Raw genomic sequence first — 19,384 nt, 5'->3', positions numbered from 1 at the left:
AGTTTCTATATGAATGTGTCATGAGTTTTCAGACTGCTATTTGGGCTTGAATGGTTTTTGGATTTTTTTGTTTTCTTTTTGGATGCCATGACTTGCATTATTTGTTTTGTTTAACGTGTCTATCATTTATGTATCCGTAAGCATTTTGTGTTTACTTCACCACACATGTGGAGTATAGCATAAATATTACATATATAGATGTACCATTACTAATGCATTTCAGATAAGAGTGTTCTGCCTTTAAACATGACCACAGCCTTTAGAATTCCATTTCCTCAGTGTCATTACTTGTAGGAGTTCAGCAGCTTCTTTATTATTAGAGATTTTTACACCTGATACCAAAGCACAATATTTCAGAAGGACTGTTTTGCTTCATAATGTAAGACTAGCATGTTGTGAGTGGTAGGATGTTAATGCTAGGGCTCTCGAATGATAATGGAGCAGTTGAAGAGCTATACATGTTTTTTAGTGTTTTCCCAAAGATATAAAAACACCAGCAAGAGTAAATGCTTTACAATGACTCCCCTCTGAGGATTTCATGAAGGCTCAATTTAAGACTTAAAGAAAGCCTCAAGTTTACACATGGCACTTTAATCATAGTCTGTGCACTGTCACAACAACATAGGGAGTCATAGCTTATCATTTCACAAACTTGAGCTTTCATTAGGATGTTTACCTAAAACTACAAACAAGTACATACTGTACATATTTTCTAATTTAAATTGAAATGTAGCATAAGTGTATAGTATGCTTATGGCTTGTATTCTATAATACCGGTGCTTCTTACTTACTTTTGACCTTAAAACGAACAAACAATTATCTTCATAGACATACTGATTTACTCTGAATATGGAATGTAAAAATAAATGGTATCATACATGTAAATATTTTAGCTTTTTCCTGTGTCAGGTTTATGTCCGTTTCTATCACGTTTCTGGGAAGACCCAGATGCAGACAGTGTCGAAGTAACAAAAGTTTATTACTAGAACAGGGGGCAGGCAAAACGACAGGTCAAGGGCAGGCAGAGGTCAGTAATCCAGATCATAGTCCAGAAGGTGCAGAACGGCAGGCAGTATCAGGGTCAGGCAGAATGGTCAAAACCGGGAAAACTAGAAAACAGGACCTAGAAACAGACAGGAGCAAGGGGGAAAATGCTGGTAGGCTTGACGAACAAAACGAATTGGCAACAGACAAACAGAGAACACAGGTATAAATACACTGGGGATAATGGGGAAGATGGGCGACACTTGGAGGGGGGTGGAGACGAGCACAAAGACAGGTGAAACAGATCAGGGTGTGATAGTTTCATTGCTTTTCAACATTAATTTATCTTTTTTACACAAGGCATGAACTGTGTTGCTATGGATTTGTCAGTAGTCTATCCATTGCTAACTCCCTCTTTGTGTTTCCTAACAGCTTTCAGCTCTGCCATCCACTCTCTCGATGGTGCCACCCTCCGCCATGATTTTGTCTCCATCCTCAGGGAGTTTGGTAATCACTTTGTACAAGAGGCTGTGTATGGCTTCGAGGAGGCCTGCACTATCTGGTACCCCAACAAGCAGGTCCAGAGACAGCTGTGGCTGGAGTACCAGGACATCAGCAAAGGTAAGACCTCTAATTGATTGGAGATACTGTACTGTAAAATCTAATGTCTAACTGCTGGAGGGAAGCCATCGATGGTTCATGTTCCAACATGTTCTTGACAGTGAGAGTGGGTGAGAGTGGACAAAGCTAGGCCTTCTGCCTTCTAAACACAGTGCAAACGCACAAATCAAATTAAATGGTATTTGTCACATGCGCCGAATACAACAGGTGTAGACTTAATCATGAAATGCTTACTTACAAGCCCTTAACCAACAATACAGTTTTAAGAAAATAAGAGTTAAGAAAATATTTACTAAATAAACTAAAGTAAAAAAAGTAACACAATAAAATAACAATAACAAGGCTATACACAAGGGGTACCAAAAAATAGTCAATGTGTGGGAGTACAGGTTAGTCAAAGTAATTGAGGTAATATGTACATGTAGGTAGGGGTAAAGTGACTATGCATAGATAATAAACAGCGAGTAACAGCAGTGTAAAAGCAAAAGGGGAGTTTGGTAATACAATGCAAATAGTCCGGGTAACCATTTGATTAATTGTTCATTAGTCTTATGGCTTGGGGGTAGAAGCTGTTAAAGAGCCTTTTGGACCTAGACTTGGTGCTCCGGTACCACTTGCCGTGCGATAACAGAGAGAACAGTCTAGGAATGTTGATAAATGTTTGGGCCTTCATCTGACACCGCCTAGTATAGAGGTCCTGGATGGCAGGAAGCTTGGCCCCAGTGATGTACTGGGCTGTACGCACTACCATCTGTAGCGCTTCACGGTCGGATGGCGAGCAGTTGCCATACCAGGCGGTGATGCAACCAGTCAGGAAGCTTTCGATGGTGCAGCTGTAGAACTTTTTGAGGGTCTGGGGACCCATGCCAAATCTTTTCAGTCTCCTGAGGGGGAATAGGTGTTGTCGTGCCCTCTTCACGACTGTCTTGGTGTGATTGGACCATGATAGTTTGTTGGTGATGTGGACACCAAGGAACTTGAAGCGCTCGACCCGCTCCACTACAGTCCCGTCGATGTGAATGGTGGAGTGTTCGGCCCTCCTTTTCCTGTAGTCCACAGTCATCTCCTTTGTCTTGATCACATTGAGGGAGAGGTTGTTATCCTGGCACCACAGGGCCAGTTCTCTGAACTCCTCCTTATAGCCTGTCTCATCGTTGTTGGTGATCAGGCCTACTACCATTGTGTCGTCAGCAAACTTAACAATGATTTTGGAGTCGTGCTTAACTACGCAGTCGTGGGTGAACAAGGAGTACAGGAAGGGACTAAGCAGACACCCCCGAAGGGCCCCCGTAATCTGTGGATCTTTTGGGGCGGTATTGCAGTGGATCTAGGGTTTCCGGGATGATGGTGTTGATGTGACCCATGAGCAGCCTTTGAAAGCACTTCATAGCTACAGATGGGAGTGCTATGGAGCGGTAGTCATTTAGGCAGTTTACCTTGGTGTTCTTGGGCACAGGAACTATGGTGGTCTGCTTGAAACATGTAGGTATTACAGACTCGGTCAGGGAGAGGTTGAAAATGTCAGTGAAACATTTTCACATCGGCTAGAACAGCTGGTGCTCTCATACATGCTTCAGTGTTGCTTGCCTCGAAGCGAGCATAAAAGGCATTTCACCCGACTGGTAGGCTCGCGTCACTGGGCAGCTCGCAGTCACTGGGTTTCCCTTTGTAGTCCTTACTATTTTGCAAACCTTGCCACATCCGACGAGTGTCAGAGTCGGTGTAGTAGGATTAAATATTAGTCTTGTATTGACGCTTTGCCCATTTGATTGTTCATCTGAGGCATAGAGGGATTTCTTATCAGCATCCGGATAACTGTCCCGCTCCTTGAAAGCAGCAGCTCTAGCCTTTAGCCCGGTGCGGATATTTTGCCTGTAATCCATGGCTTCTGGTTGGGATATGTACGTACGGTCACTGTGGGGACGACATCATCAATGCACTTATTGATGAAGCCGGTGACTGAGGTGGTATACTCCTGTGCTAGCAAAACAGTCCTGTAGCTTAGGATCCGCGTCATCTGACCACTTCTGTATTGAGCGAGTCACTGGTACTTCCTGCTTTAGTTTTTGCTTGTAAGCAGAAATCAGGCGGATAGAGTGTGTGGAGTAAAGGTGGTCTAGAGTTTTTTTTCCTCTGGTTGCACATGTGACATACTGGTAGAAATTAGGTCAAACGGATTTAGGTTTGCCTGCATTAAAGTCCCCGGACAATAGGAGCACTGCCTCTGAATGAGTGTTTTCTACTTTACTTATGGCCTTTATACAGCTCGTTGAGTGCGGTCTTAGTGCCAGCATCGATTTGTGGGGGTAAATAGACTGATACGAAAAAAAAATATGAAAAAACTCTTGTTAGATAGTGTGGTCTACAGCTTATCATGGGGTACTCTACCTCAAGTGAGGAAAATATTAGAGATTGCGCACCAGCTGTTATTGACAAATAGACACAGACCACCACCCCTCACCTTACCGGCAGTAGCTGCTCTGTCTTGCTGATGCATGGAGAAAAAATCTAACTGTATATTATCCATGTCGTCATTCAGCTACGACTCAATGAAACACAAGATATTTAAGACAAGATATTTTTAATGTCCCGTTGGTAGGATAGTCTCGAACGGAGCTCATCTAGGTTATTCTCCAGCGATTGCATGTTGGCCAATAGGACGGAGGGTAAAGGCCAGTTACCTACTCGCCGGCGAATTCACACAAGGCACCCGGATCTGCGGCCCCAACATAATTTAGATGAAATGTAGTAATTTGGATACATTTTATTTTATGTATAAGTCATTCGCTTTCGCTTTTAAAATAATGGAAAGTCCCTTTTAAAGGAGGGTTTGACGGATGGATAGACTCTACGGATGCATTGAGTCCCAGCAATTTGTTACTGTAGTTTTTCATAACCCATTTTTCTGTAGAAATAATGTAAGCTGTCAGTTTTAACCACATGAAAGAGTGATTTCAGGTGCAATTCCTACTCTGTCAGCAATCCATATTTTTTAACTGTAGTTGTTTCCCCACCAAGACAAAGCCAGATAATGAATGACCCCTCTTTCCCCTGTGTTTCAGTCCAGTAACTTCCCCACCATTGTTTCCTTTGGTTGAATCGACCACTTTGCCTTCTTCCCAAGGACATTGCCTCACAATTTACAGAATGTTACCACTTCTGACAGATGGCATTAAATGACTGAGTTTTCCATCCGCATGAAAACTCCATTATTCTTCATTTTCTCACTCTGTGACATTGCTACAGACACTATTACACGATTACATACAAAAGGCATTGTTTTTTTTTAAACGCTATTTTGTGAATTCGCTTTACACAGCGCAATGTTGGTTCTTCTAGAGCAGGGAATGAAAAATTATGAGACTGGAACTATGGTACTATATGAACGTTTTGTTTCCTGGGACTTCTAAAGAGGCCTAACTTCTAAAGAGAGATTTCTTAAAAATCATATTTTTTTTTTTGCAAAGTTACAGAATGTCCATATAAGTCCTGCTCAGTGGAGACTATGGTGATCCATGTTCTAGCCTTTGCTCTCAAATATCAAAGCGCGTCTGGATTTGGCGTGAGTCTGCTAATAATTGTTGCATGTTTTGGGAGTTCTGTCAGCAGACATAATACGACTTATTTATATGTGGCAATGTATGAGAAGTTATAGCCAAGTAATGACACACTTGGAGTGAAATCTTTTGATAAAACATTCATGAAAAACTGTTCCAAGGTGTTCGTATTAGGTTTTAGCTAAATTTAATTTTAAAAACGAATTCAAAATGTAAAAGAACTTTAAATAAACACTCTATAGCCTGTTTGAGTAAATAATGTATTGAAATTATCATTTTTGAATTCACTTCCTGTAGGTGTGAATGCTTGAAAATCCAAAACACAAGGACATTATCATTAGATCATAAATAACAAGCCAACCGTAGCTCATTAGTTTCAAACAGTATGCATTTTTCAAACAGTGAAGGATATCATATTCAATCTTCATGATTAATGATATAATTTTAGATGGATATAATATAATGAACAGAATGAACAGCATCTTAAAAACACACGTAATGGTGTATGTTATCCTATCTATCAGTACTTAGTGCTTATTTAAATTTAAAAAACAACTAGCTTGCCAGAAAACAGCTGGTGGATACGACTTGATTTTTAAAGAAATAACAAACAGAGGACGGGACTTTATTTTAAAAATTGTTTAAATTTCAACTTCAATGTGGTAAGGCCGTCCCAAGGATTCCAGATAGCACCGACCAAGCTGCTCCCCATCTCTACACACGCAGTCGCGCTGAAAGGAATCAACCCACTGTGGCCGGCATATTGAACTGGGAACTGGCTACCAGGAGAAGAAAAGAGTAGCAAACATTGACGTCTGTATTTATATGAGAAACAGTTTACGTTGAATTAATATATTAGAAACAGTTTACGTTGAATTAATATATTAGAAACAGTTTACGTTGAATTAATATATTAGAGATAAGCACTGTCTACTGTATGAGAAATAACCTAGAACCTCGACTTATGAGAAACTAAACATATAAAAAACACAGTACCACATACTGTAGTATTGTACATTTTTACATATTTTAGCATTGGCCTGAGGTCTTGGAGACAGTGAAGTAGCACACCTGAAAGCACCTGAACATCAACAACAGTACGTCTGAATAATGACCTCCATTAAACCCAAGGTCCACCTGTTTTAAAAGGCTACTGACCTCTGTCATTTTGAATTAGATCACTTGCTGTCTGGCTCAAAGCTGTGCTTTCACCCAAAGACTAGTGTCAGGGTCATTATGTAAAGTCAAGCCAAGGCTCTGATTAACACAGACAACAAACAGGAAAAACAGTCCTTATTTATTCCAAATATAAAGCAACTCAGCTATTAAAACAATGCTGTATTAGTCTACTCAGACAGTGTGAGGATCAGAGGTTGAGGAATAGTGAAATGTATGGAGTTGAAAGAGTACGGAGTTGACACAGTACGGAGTTGACTGATTAGGGAGGTGACTGTCACTGCACCACCTGCACTGCTCTCCACGCTCAACCCTCCGCATGTTTCTTCCTGAGGGGTGACAGAATATCTACCACTTATCCAGGATGTTTTCTCTCTCTTCTCCTGCTCTCCTGGTCCCCCATGCTGCACATGCTCTGGCTGACAGGCAGGTCAGAGGGTAACGGCTAAGCATGGACCAGGTGTCTCTGCAGGCTCTGCAGCCTGAGGCAAGAGCAGGAAGGAGGGTAGCGGTGAGAAGGGGATGCTATGGGTGCTCCGCATAGTGCTGCATGTACGGTGGAAAGAGAACTTTGGCCTCAGACCGTCCTACCTCTTCTGACCTCTCTCTGTCAGGTGCAGTGTGGGGTTGGTAGTAGGTGGTGTGCAGGCATCTTGCAGAGCAGACAGGGTGATGAATGTGCGCTTCATGCTCAGTGGTGAGACAATTAGAGAGAGCGTGAAGCAGATGTCTTCGACTTCGAGCTTGATGTCTTCAGAAGGTTTGTAGCAGAAGAAGAGATGGCTAATCTCACTTGTCAAATATAAATAACTTGCACATTGCGAGAAAACTTAGAAGAGGGTAAACAAAGCCTGGCGCTTGCTCTTAGTCTTTGACGATTAACTTAATGTATGTACTTTTTGAAGGAAATTCTGCACTGTGCACAGTTGAATATGATAAGCAAGTGATGGCTTGAAAAAGTGCCAAAGGCTGCATAAAACAAGCCTTGAATAGCCTCTTCCCTCTGAGTAGTAAATGGATGTGATAAGCACACACACACACACACACACACACACACACACACACACACACACACACACACACACACACACACACACACACACACACACACACACACACACACACACACACACACACACACACAGTTTAATGTCAAGCGTAGGCTATGTGAGGCACAATTTCCTTGCTCAGCAGAAAAACAATCTAAGGCTGTAATATCTCCATAAGAGCAGGGGCCTAAAAGATATGAATACCATTTTGAGTCAGCCAGTTTGAATCATAACCCCAAGAGGCCCTTCCAATCCCCCCCTGCTGCACTCTCATCGAAACCCAGACACAAAACAAGATCCCATCCATTATGTATTGTAATTGCCAAAACCCAGTCTGTTTTAATCCTAGTTAACATGATCCGTTTCGTCAGCCTTTACCCTCGGCTTAAGAGAAGTTAAACTTCACATTCCACCTTAAGTTGAAGTGTTCAAGGTCATCCCCTTGACGATTCATTTAAAATGTTGATTCCAACAGGAGAGTTTCTGGCAACCCCCAATTTTCCTGTTGTTTTTGTTAGTAATACAGAGCAGAAGAGTGGGGTTGTGAGGTTTTGGATAGGACATCAGTTTAGGATTTCTGCCCTGGCTGTCTTGAGGTAATTCAGAGTAATGTGTGTCTCTGCTTGTCCTTCGGCTGAAGGGCACTACCTCTCAACACCCTCTGGACTTTGAGTTAACATAGATGAGCAAATAGGAGATGTGTCCTTCACGCTGCCTTTTGGTGGCCTTTAGACTTAAGAATTTATGACTCCTTTTTTCTCTCTTTCGCTGTATCACACTTTTTGCTGCTGGATAATTCATCTGATCAAATCATTGAAGTTTGCCATTTCAATGTTATACAGCTCAATCAAAATGGAAGCATTTGACTGGTTGTTGAATACATTCATTATAAGTCTTGGAACTAAATCATGTTGAATAAAGTGTGTAGGCTAAGTGCTTTTGCCTAATAATATGAGATAACTGGAGAACGCAATGTTGTTGCACTTAATTAATAATTGATTAAATGTCAAAGCATGTGTCTGGCTGTAGGGAATGCTAGCTAGAGTTTCTTTCATTTTTGAAAGATAGCATGTGTTTTAAAGAGCTTTACTCAACTTACACTGCGTTGCTATGTGATATAAATGTCATTCCCACTGAGCTTTCTGAGGCTTGTTGGAGAGAAGTATCTACTGGAATGTCTTAGTGGTAAATTCATCACGTTCACAACACCTTCAGAATTGTAAATCCATTGCTTTGTAATCTTCCCACACTGCTTGAGTCCCTTTTAATTATGATCAAGGCACATCACTTATTATTGTCTTTTTGCTATGAGGAGCTATGGGACAACGTTGTGCATATTAATCAGACTAAGGCAGCATCCCAAATGGTACCATATTCCCTACATAGTGCCCTACTTTTGGCCAGGGTTCAACCAAAATTAGGGAACTATGTAGGGAATATGGTACCATTTGGGATGCTGCCTTAGACTAGGTTTTATCGTTAATGAACAATCACATGACAGACCAATCCAAATCCCTTAAGCGTTAAACAAAGAAGCCGGGATTACTAAGTAATTTGCACAGAAAAATAGCAACTATAATAAGAAACTTTATATTCAAGTGCATGTCATTTGTGCATTTAGTAACAGTTGTAAGGAACAAATCCCCTTGAAGAAATTATATTGCCTGGACATATAATATAGTGATGTAGGCATAACCAAAACGCTGAATTATCCCCAGCACTTGCAACTGGTATATATTTCAAACACAATACATTTGATACTGTATCTTTGCATGCAAATGCATACATGTGTTGAGCACTGTAAATAGGATTTCAGCATAGGCTTAGATCTAATAGCAGCCAAAGTTATTGTCTGACGTCGCTGTATTGCACCTATAGGTAGTCATTATATCAAACAACCCTCACCAGGCAATTGCTGGTTATAGTTGATTGCTTCCTAGTCATAGTTAAATGTTTTAGAATGTAATTTCACAGCATTTCCAATCCAGCATTTGCATAATGTAATAGATTTTTGCTGCTTTGGTAATCAATGCTTGCTCTTTCATATTGCGAATGGTATTCTTACACTTAACTCTTAATTAGAAGTCATATCTCATGGAAGGACTTCATGTAATATAAGTCAAATAATATATAGTACAGTATTCTGCAGCACATGAAATCCATGAACAAAGAAATGCAAAAATGTAGATACATCTTTAGAGGGAATATTAGTCATGTGGAAATGTCTTGGACATGCCTTGTTTACTGATAATGGTGTGTGTGTGTATGTACAAATGTGTGTATGCCTGCTTGCTTCCGTGCACGTGTGTTTTGGTGTGGAGAGCAGCTAGTTTCAGTGAACTGGTCTGGTGCCCCAGCAAATGAAGAGTGATGAGAGCACTGCTAGAAGCTTTTCATCAAGGCCACTAGCACTTTGAGCAACGTGTTATCAACACAATCCAGGGCTCTGATTGGCTGACACTGATCTATGAGCTGTGGGTTTAGCTGCTCATCGTGTATGGATTTATTTCTCCCTTCGGTGTTTTGAGGCAAAAAGATAGACGTGGGATATAAATACATGATTTCACATATATTACAATTTTGCATTAAAGCAATTTTTGCATTAAAGCACAGTCATGCACAGTTAAAGCACAGTCATGCATCAAATATATGAGCCATTTAATAGTGAATCTTATCTCATTAGCTGGGAGATTCCTTTGAAAATACGCTCTAATATAAAAGTTTATGGATTCATTTTAATTGTGCCAGTGAGTCCAACACACTTTTGTGCTTCTTCAACAAAGTCATAGGGAATAATATTCTACTTCTTGCGTATTGCATTATTGACCATAATTGACATAAAAGACAGTATAAGCTTTCTGTCCTAGGGGTATAAGTGTGTCTGCTTCCTCAAACAGACCCTGGGTCGATCCAAAATGCTGCAAACTGCAAAGCTTCAAACATAGCCCCTCTATGAGAAGTGATGTGGATTTTCACATAGCTCAAGCATGCCGAAGTGATTCCTATGCGTCTCTGTGTGTGAAGGAGCAACAGTATCAGGCACCCACTGTTAATCCTGTTTTGTCAGAAAAACCATGGAGTTTGTCAGGTCAGGCCATACATATGAAATAGTAGAAGCCAGTCATATAACATATTCAAACATGTTCAAAATACTGTCATAAATATAAAGATATCCTGTAAATTCTTTGTACATTTACTCAGTAATGCCTGGTGTTTAAATGAAACAACTGAAATGGCTGATTGCAGCGTGTCGTCATTATTTTTTAACTGCTGCAGATTCAGAATGTGTCCAATTTTCCTATTGTCTTATAACATATTTCCACCACACTGAAAGTCTGCAGTAATTTGATCATAATGAACATAGCTGATTTGCATGTCAAAATGAATGAGGGCATTGTACCTCCTGTCTGAATTGGGCTACCTAATGAATGTTCTAATCGAAGGAGAGGGCAGGAAAAAACTAGCTCTTCTTTCAGGGTGAAATGCTTACCAAAAAATATAAGACAAGATAAATCGAGACACATTTTTCCTGCCTGAGTTTCCTCCCCTTGTTTGGCGATGTTGTGCAGCATAATTGCCCTCTACAGGCCTATTTGACCACTGCATGCTTTGCCATTGAGAGGAAGAGGAAAACTGCTTCACACTGTTTGCCTATGCCAGGGATATATGGCTTGAGATGGCATAGCATAGTCTCTTTTGCTCCTTTTATTGAATTCTAAATTGATGAAGAGATATTAACTGTGTTTATTTACAGAGATGTGGCTTTATCTTTGTGATTTCTTCTCTGTCAAATGATCCCTAAGAACGAGGAGAAACTTTAGACTTTAAGCAGCAGATTTAAGGAGCAGCAGCTCTCCTCCTCTCCTGTCAAGGTGTCCAATCTTCACAAGAGAAGCTCTTGAGAGTCATCATCATGCCTTCCATTAATGTACATTATTTATCAATAGATGGGGGTCTTTCTATAAACTAGTGTACCAGTGAGGATTTCCTACACTGGACAACTTATTACACCTGTTGATAAGTCATTTATAATAATCTGCCAATTTTTGTTTGTGTCATTACATTAAGATATAAGGGGGGGCATCATAGATATAATCAATAAAAGTAACAGGTTCAACCTCTTGTCAATGTTAGTGATTTTGGACAACTCTTGAAGGAGTTGTCCAAAATCATGTGACATAAAACATTATTTTTCTGTCCTTGAATGTATGGTGGTGTAAGTTGTCGTTATATCATACATTAAGCATTAATGAGTTAAATTCGACATTGAACTTAGAACCCTGTAAAAATCCTGTATCTATGTAGCTGTTGGACAGTTTTTTTGTATAGAGATCTCAGAAATGCAGTATAACTACGTAACATTTTGTGTCTCCTTATGTTACATGGTGAAAACAGTTTTCATGGCACACAAATCCAAAATAATAGAAGCATTCCATTTTTCAAATGCATTTAACTGAAAGAGTCACCTTACTTTGATAGTTAAAACCTAATATTGATACTGCCATTAACGTGGTTCTTCAATTGTGCATAATACTTGTTGGATGTGCATTTGGTGTCGAGCTGTTTAATTACGCCGTGATATTTTCACACATCATCATCTGATTCAGGAAAGACAAACAGCTGTTGTGATAGCGCAAGCAATGCAACAACAGCCCAAGTCCTGGAAAAAAAGGCATTTGCAAGGAAATATCCAGAATATTTTAGTGTCTCATTCGTTAAACTGGTGAAGACAGTTGTGCCTGGATATAAGTTGGATCTAATATCCCTAGCGAATTGAGGTGGATCATCTGTTGTTGTCTGCTTGATTTACAGCAGGTTCTCATTAGATTTAACAAAGAAAGCATCAAGGTAATGAGTTCATATTTTCATATGTTTTGTGCCTCGGATTGTTTACTGTGCGCAATTGTGCAGGATAGAATATTGCACAACATCCAACACTCGTCCTATTAATTATTCTGGATATAATGACTACAAATTACTAGTGGGCTTATTCCCAATATTATCTGGTAATGAAATAACAAGACAAATACATTTTGTTTTCCATGTTACACCTGCAATTTTAAACAATACAAGGGCTTGAAGTATCCTATTTGAATTTAGCTCAGAAGTTTAGCTACTTGTCACACCCTGATCTGTTTCAACTGTCTTTGTGATTGTCTTCACCCCCCTCCAGGTGTCGCCCATCTTCCCCATTATCCCCTGTGTATTTATACCTGTGTTCTCTGTTTGTTTGTTGCCAGTTCGTTTTGTTTCGTCAAGCCTACCAGCGGTTTTCCCTCTGCTCCTGTCTCTCGATTGTTCCTGTTTCCTAGTTTTCCCGGTGTTGACCGTTCTACCTGACCCTGAGCCTGCCTGCCGTCCTGTACCTTTACCCCACCTTTCTGGATTACTGACCTTTGCCTGCTCTGAGCCTGCCTGCCATCCTGTACCTTTCCCCCACCTATCTGGGTTACCGACCTCTGCCTGCCTTTGACCTGCTTTTTTCCTGCCCCTGTTCAATTAATAAACTGTTGTTACTTCGACGTTGTCGTACCTGAAACGTGATAGTACGAACTCGCCATGACTGACCCAGCAGACTCGGACCAGCTGCGCAACACCATCTCCTCAACACCATCTCCTCCCAAGGAGCCACCATTGGTAGGCACGAGGAATTGCTTCGTGGCTTTATGGGGGGGGGTCCACACCTTGGCCGAACGCCATGACCGGGCGTTGGACATCTTGCTGGAGCAATTCCGCGGGTTGGCCGGGAGGCATGCTACTACGACGGTAACCTCACAGCCCCTCAATAACTCGGCTGTTAGCAGTGCCGCCTCACCGGTCACTCCGCCTTCCCGGGAGCCCAGCTTACCTCCCCTGGAACGCTTCAATGGAGAGCCGGGCACCTGTCGGGCGTTTCTAGCTCAGTGTGCCCTCATCTTCGAGCTTCAGCCCTCCTCCTTCCCCTCGGACCTCTCTAAGATAGCATCGCTGATCTTTGGGATGGCGCTCGCCTGGGTTACAGCTGTATGGGAACAACAGCCGGCCATATGCGTCAGTCTAGAGGAGTTTGTGGGAGAGGTCAAGAAGGTGTTTGATGCCCCATTCTCTGGGAGAGAGGCTGCCCGGAAGCTACTCCAGCTTCGGCAGGACTCCCGCAGTGTGGCAGACTATGCGGTGGATTTCCGCATGTTGGCAGCTGAGATTGCCTGGAACCAGGAAGCGCTGTTCAACATGTTCCTACACGGAATCTCGGAGGAGGTCAAGGACAAGCTTGCAGCCCGGGAATTACCGATGGATCTCGATTCCCTCATCGCCTTGACCATCAGGATCGACTACGGGAACGACAGAGGGAGAGGAGATTCGATTTCACTCACCCGTCCAAGGATTCCACCTCGCCTACGAGGCATCCCGGAAGTACCCAACGGCCTCGTTGCCGAGCGAACTCGAGGCTACCCGAGGTTCCCCGAGAGTCACCGAAGACGGCCGAGTCAACGTTTCCCGAGCCTATGCAACTAGGCAGAGCTGGGTTGTCTCAAGCGGAACGGCTATACAGGCTCAACACTAAGAGTTGCTTGTATTGCGGGACTCTTGTCCGTTAACCTTTCTGGGGTAGGTGGGACGCAATCGTCCCACCTGGCCAATAGCCAGGGAAAATACAGAGCGCCATATTCAAATTAAATTATATAAAAATCTAACTTTCATTAAATCACACATGTAAGATACCAAATTAAAGCTACACTCGTTGTGAATCCAGCCAACATGTCAGATTTCAAAAAGGCTTTTCGGCGAAAGCATAAGATGCTATTATCTGATGATAGCACAACAGTAAACAAAGAGAGTGGCATATTTCGACACTGCAGGCACGACACAAAACGCAGAAATAAAAATATAATTCATGCCTTACCTTTGCCAAACTTCTTTTGTTGGCACTCCAATATGTTCCATAAACATCACAAATGGTCCTTTTGTTCGATTAATTCCGTCGATATATATCCAAAATGTCAATTTATTTGTCGCGTTTCATCCAGAAAAACACAGCTTCCAACTTGCGCAACGTCACTACAAAATATCTCAAAAGTTACATGTAAACTTTACCAAAACATTTCAAACTACTTTTGTAATACAACGTTAGGTATTTTTAAACGTTAACCTCTTATGGCTGCAAGGGAAATTATTGAGTAGCCAGAAAAAAGGTGCCCATTTCAAACGGCCTCGTACTCAATTCTTGCTCGTACAATATGCATATTATTTATTACCTTTGGATATAAAACACCTTCTAGTTTCTAAAACAGGTTTAATTATTTCTCTAAGTGAAACATAACTCTTTTTACAGCCCATTTTCTGGAAAAAGTGAATTTTCCAAGAAGCTATGTCTCTCTTCAAGATACTCTCTATAAAAGGCCTTGGCACTTGGGACTGTACAAACACGTCACACATCTTCCCCTGGTTGTCATGCGGAAGTGAGAGAAAAAAGGACTTGATTATCTCTGTCAGGGACTGAAAGGAACCTCTTTGAGTGATAAGTGCGCACTTTATAATTTTTTCTGGGCGCGAAGTAGGAACTGGACCGCGCTCCTGGAAAACACTCGTTATAGGTGAATATGACCTCCAGCTTCGATTTTCTTTGATACATGTCACAAAATCATCCTAAAGTATGTTTTTTCAATATACTTTAATTATATTATTGAAATTTATTCTGGACTTTAGACGTGATGCGACGCAAGAATTTTGTCAAGACGGAGAGGTTAGCATGGCATGGCCAGTGTGTCATGCTAATTCAACAGGGACATCGTTCGTTCTAGGTCCAAATGAACACGGTTCTGAACAAAGGACCCTTTGGAGAACATTCTGATGGAAAATCAACAAAGATAAGGACCCAATTTGGGATGCTTTTTCATATATCTGTCGAACTGTGCTATCGCTAGCGTTTGACTAGAATCAATGCTGCTGTGTGCTAGCTATTGTAGTAAGCTAATATAACGATATATTGTGTTTTCGCTGTAAAACACTTCAGAAATCGGAAATATTGTCTGTATTCACAAGATCTTTCTCTTTCATTAGCTATCCACCATATATTGTTCTGAAATCTTTTCTGATGTGAAATTAGAAGTAGACGTTGGTGTCTGTTTTCTCTGGCTACTGCCGTGCGATTTCTTACTGTAGCTATGATGGTAGCAGTAATGTAAAACTGATTTATAGCTAAAATATGCATTTTTTTTGAACAAAACATAGATTTATTGTGTAACATGTTATAGGACTGTCATCTGAGGGAGTTTTTTCTAGGTTATTTAGGTTAGTTCTAGGTTAGTTAGGTTGGCTTTGCATGCTAGCTGCATGCTAGCTGCATGCTACCGGTGCTGTGAAAAATATGTCTCTCTTTTTGTATTTGGTGGTGAGCTAACATGAATATATGTGGTGTTTTCGCTGTAAAACATTTAAAGAATCTGAAATATTGTCTGTATTCACAAGATCTTTCTCTTTCATTAGCTATCCACCATATATTTCTCTGAAATGTTTTCTGAAGTGTAATAAGGTAGTTGACGTTGGTGTCTGTATTTTCTCTGGCTACTCCCGTGCGATTTCTTACTGTAACTATGATGGTAGCAGTAATGTAAAACTGATTTATAGCTAAAATATGCATTTTTTTTGAACAAAACATAGATTTATTGTGTAACATGTTATAGGACTGTCATCTGAGGTAGTTTTTTCTAGGTTATTTAGGTTGGTTCTAGGTTAGTTAGGTTGGCTTGTGCATGCTAAATGCAGCCTACTTGTGCTGTGAAAAATGTCTTTCTGTCTTTTTTTATTTGGTGGTGACCTAACATAAATATATGTGGTGTTTTCTCTGTAAAACATTTAAAAAATCGGACATGTTGGCTGGATTGACAAGATGTTTATCTTTCAAATGCTGTATTGGACTTGTTAATGTGTGAAAGTTAAATATTTTACAAAAATAGATTTTGAATTTCGCGCTCTGCACTTGGACAGGCTGTTGTCATATTGATCCCGATGTCGGGCTTGCAGCCTGAAGAAGTTAATAATCGATCAAATTGAAGACGGGATGATCTGTGTTCAATACAAAAAGAAAACAAACTGACGCAACTTTTCTGGTAATGTGCCTCTCTCAAACAATTTACTTAAAGTGACTTAAGATGGCCGTACTTCTTCATTACACAAAGGAAAAACCTCAACCAATTTCCAAAGACTGGTGACATCCAGTGGAAGCGGTAGGAACTGCAAACAAGTCCCTTAGAAATCTGGTGTCCCAGAACTCATTGAAAAGACAGTGACCTCAACAAAAAAAAAAATCTGAATGGTTTGTCTTCGGGGTTTTGCCTGCTACATAAGTTCTGTTATACTCACAGACATGATTCAAACAGTTTTAGAAACTTCAGAGTGTTTTCTATCCACATATACTAATAATATGCATATCTTATATTCTGGGGATGAGTAGCAGGCAGTTGAATTTGGGCATGCTATTTATCCAAAAGTGAAAATGCTGCCCCCTACCCCGAAGAACGTAAAAGACCAGGCTCACCGGTAGGAGTGAGTAATCTGGTGGGCCATATGGAGAACTTTTCTGCTTCCCTTACTCAAACTCAGTTTCATGCCATTCTGCTGTGGGGAAACCAGTCAAAATCTCTCCAGGTCATCATCGACTCAGGGGTTGATGAGAGTTTTTTGGACTCTACCCTGGCTTCTGAGCTGGGTATCGCCACTTCATTCTGATGGACGTTAGAGCGCTGAACGGGCACTCTATAGGCCGGGTCACCCACAACACTATTCCCACCAACCTACATGTGTCAGGAAACCACAGCGAGGCTATCCAGTTCCTGCTCATTAAGTCTCCTCAGATTCCCGTGGTATTGGGATTCTCCTGGCTCCAGCAACACAATCCCCTTATTAACTGGTCTACTGGTGCCATCATGGGCTGGAGAACGTTCTTCCACGCCCATTGCCACAACCTGCTCCGGGACGTCTTCCTGGGGGCTTGGAAGTTGCCCCGGACCTCTCCGCCATTCCCGCAGAGTACCAGGACCTCTGGGAGGTGTTCAACAAGGCACGGCCACTTCGCTTCCACCGCACCGACCATATGACTGCGGATTGACCTTCTCCCTAGCACTACTCTGCCCTGGGGACGACTGTACTCTGTCGGGACCAGATATCAAGGTGATGGAGACCTACATTGGGGACTCCCTAGCTGCAGGATTCATCCTTCTTCCTTCCGTTAGTTGATGCACGTGCATCGACTACCGGGGTCTCAACGACATAATGGTGATGAACCGCTACCCGCTACCCCTCATCTCCTCTGCCTTCGAGCCGCTCCAGTATTGTCTCCACCCCCCTCCAGGTGTTGCCCATCTTCCCCATTATCCCGTCTGTATTTATACCTGTGTTCTCTGTTTGTCTGTTTCCAGTTTGTTTGTTTCGTCAAGCCTACCAGCATTTTCCCCTCTGCTCCTATCTCTTGACTTTTCCTGTTTCCTGGTTTTCACCATTCTGCCTGCCCTGACCTTGAGTCTGCCTGCTGTCCTGTACCTTTACCCCACCTTTCTGGATTACTGACCTTTGCCTGACCTTTACCTTTGCCTGCCCCGACTCTGAGCCTGCCTGCCATCCTGCCTAGCTTTGCCCCACCTATCTGGATTATCAACCCCTGCCTGCCATTGACCTGCTTTTTGCCTGCCCCTGTTCTATTAATAAACTGTTACTTCGTTACTCCGACGTTGTCTGCGTCTGGGTCTTACTTGAAACGTCATACTACTAGAATGTGCCTAGCCTGAAAATCAAACATTTCCTCAATTTGTTGCTTGAAAAGTCCTTGTACTTATTGTAGCCAATTTATAAGTTCTCCTGCTCCCTTATAATTATCAGTGATTTCATTTTTTATCAGTTTTTGTGAGAGATGTGGCCACTTGTTTTTTTTCTCGCTGCTTCAATTGAATGGTGTTGTGCTACTCTTTTGCTGTAAAACCATGTGCGGTTATTATGAGGACGACAACATCTAATGTTGTAACGATCGTCGTCCTCGTCTGATGAGGAATAGGAAAGATCGGACCAAACTGCAGCGTGGTACGTGTCCATGTTAAATGTATTACAACTGAACACTGAATACAAAATAACAAAAAGGGGAGACCTACAGGAGGCCTGGTGTGTGGAGGAGGCACCGGATGGACCGGGCTGTGGGGGAGCACTGGAGCTCTGGTGCGCAGCCTTGGCACCACTCCTCCAGGCTGGATGACCACTTTAGCCCGGACCCTCCAGAGTGCTGGCACAGGTTGAACCGGGCTGTGGGGGAGCACTGGAGATCTGGTGCATACCACTCGCACCTCTCCCTTAGGCTCAATGCCCACATTCGCCCGGCATGGGCAGAGCGCAGGCATAGGGCGAACTGCACCCTCCCAGCGCCCCGGAGACACAGTACGCAAAGCCGGCGCAGGATACCCTGGGCCGAAACGGCGTACCGGAGACCAAACACGCTGAGCTGGCACAATCCGCCCTGGCTGGAGGCCCACTCTCACATGGCACTTGCGGGGGGCTGGCCTATAGCGCTCCAGGCTATGAGCGCATACTGGCGACACCGTGCGCTTCACCGCATAACACGGTGCCTGACCAGTACTACGCTTCTTCCGGTAAGCACAGGGAGTTGGCTCAGGTCTATCGCCTGACTCCGCCAATCTCCCCGTGTGCCCCACCAAAAAAAGATTTGGGGGCTGCCTCTCGTGCCTGTTGCGCTGCCTTACCTCATATCGCCGCCGCTCAGCTTTAGCTGCCTCCAGTTCTTGTTAGGGGCGGCGATATTCCCCAGCCTGTACCCAGGGTCCCTTGCCGTCCAATATCTCCTCCCATGTCCATCTCTCCAGATAGCGCTGCTCCTCCTTACCACGCTGCTTGGTCCTTTTTTGGTGGGTAGTTCTGTAAGGTGAAGACACACACTAAACAGAAAATAACTACCCACAAACACAGGTGGGAACAGGCTACCTAAGTATGGTTCTCAATCAGAGACAACGATAGACA

General features: G+C 42.4%; 1 protein-coding gene across 7 annotated transcripts in view; it reads left to right on the top strand.

The window, feature by feature from the left end:
- The window catches only part of LOC139550800 (astrotactin-1-like), a 261,506-nt gene that overhangs the window by 153,618 nt on the left and 88,504 nt on the right, over positions 1-19,384 (top strand). For all 7 annotated transcript variants that reach the window (XM_071361962.1, XM_071361963.1, XM_071361961.1 and 4 more), the window contains one exon: positions 1,417-1,605. In XM_071361962.1, coding sequence (XP_071218063.1) covers positions 1,417-1,605 — 189 coding nt within the window. The remainder of the gene's footprint in view (positions 1-1,416; positions 1,606-19,384) is intronic.

This window comes from Salvelinus alpinus, chromosome 23, assembly GCF_045679555.1.
Source record: "Salvelinus alpinus chromosome 23, SLU_Salpinus.1, whole genome shotgun sequence".
In the NCBI taxonomy this organism is placed as follows: domain Eukaryota; kingdom Metazoa; phylum Chordata; class Actinopteri; order Salmoniformes; family Salmonidae; genus Salvelinus; species Salvelinus alpinus.
This window is presented reverse-complemented; position numbering and strand designations above follow the sequence as displayed.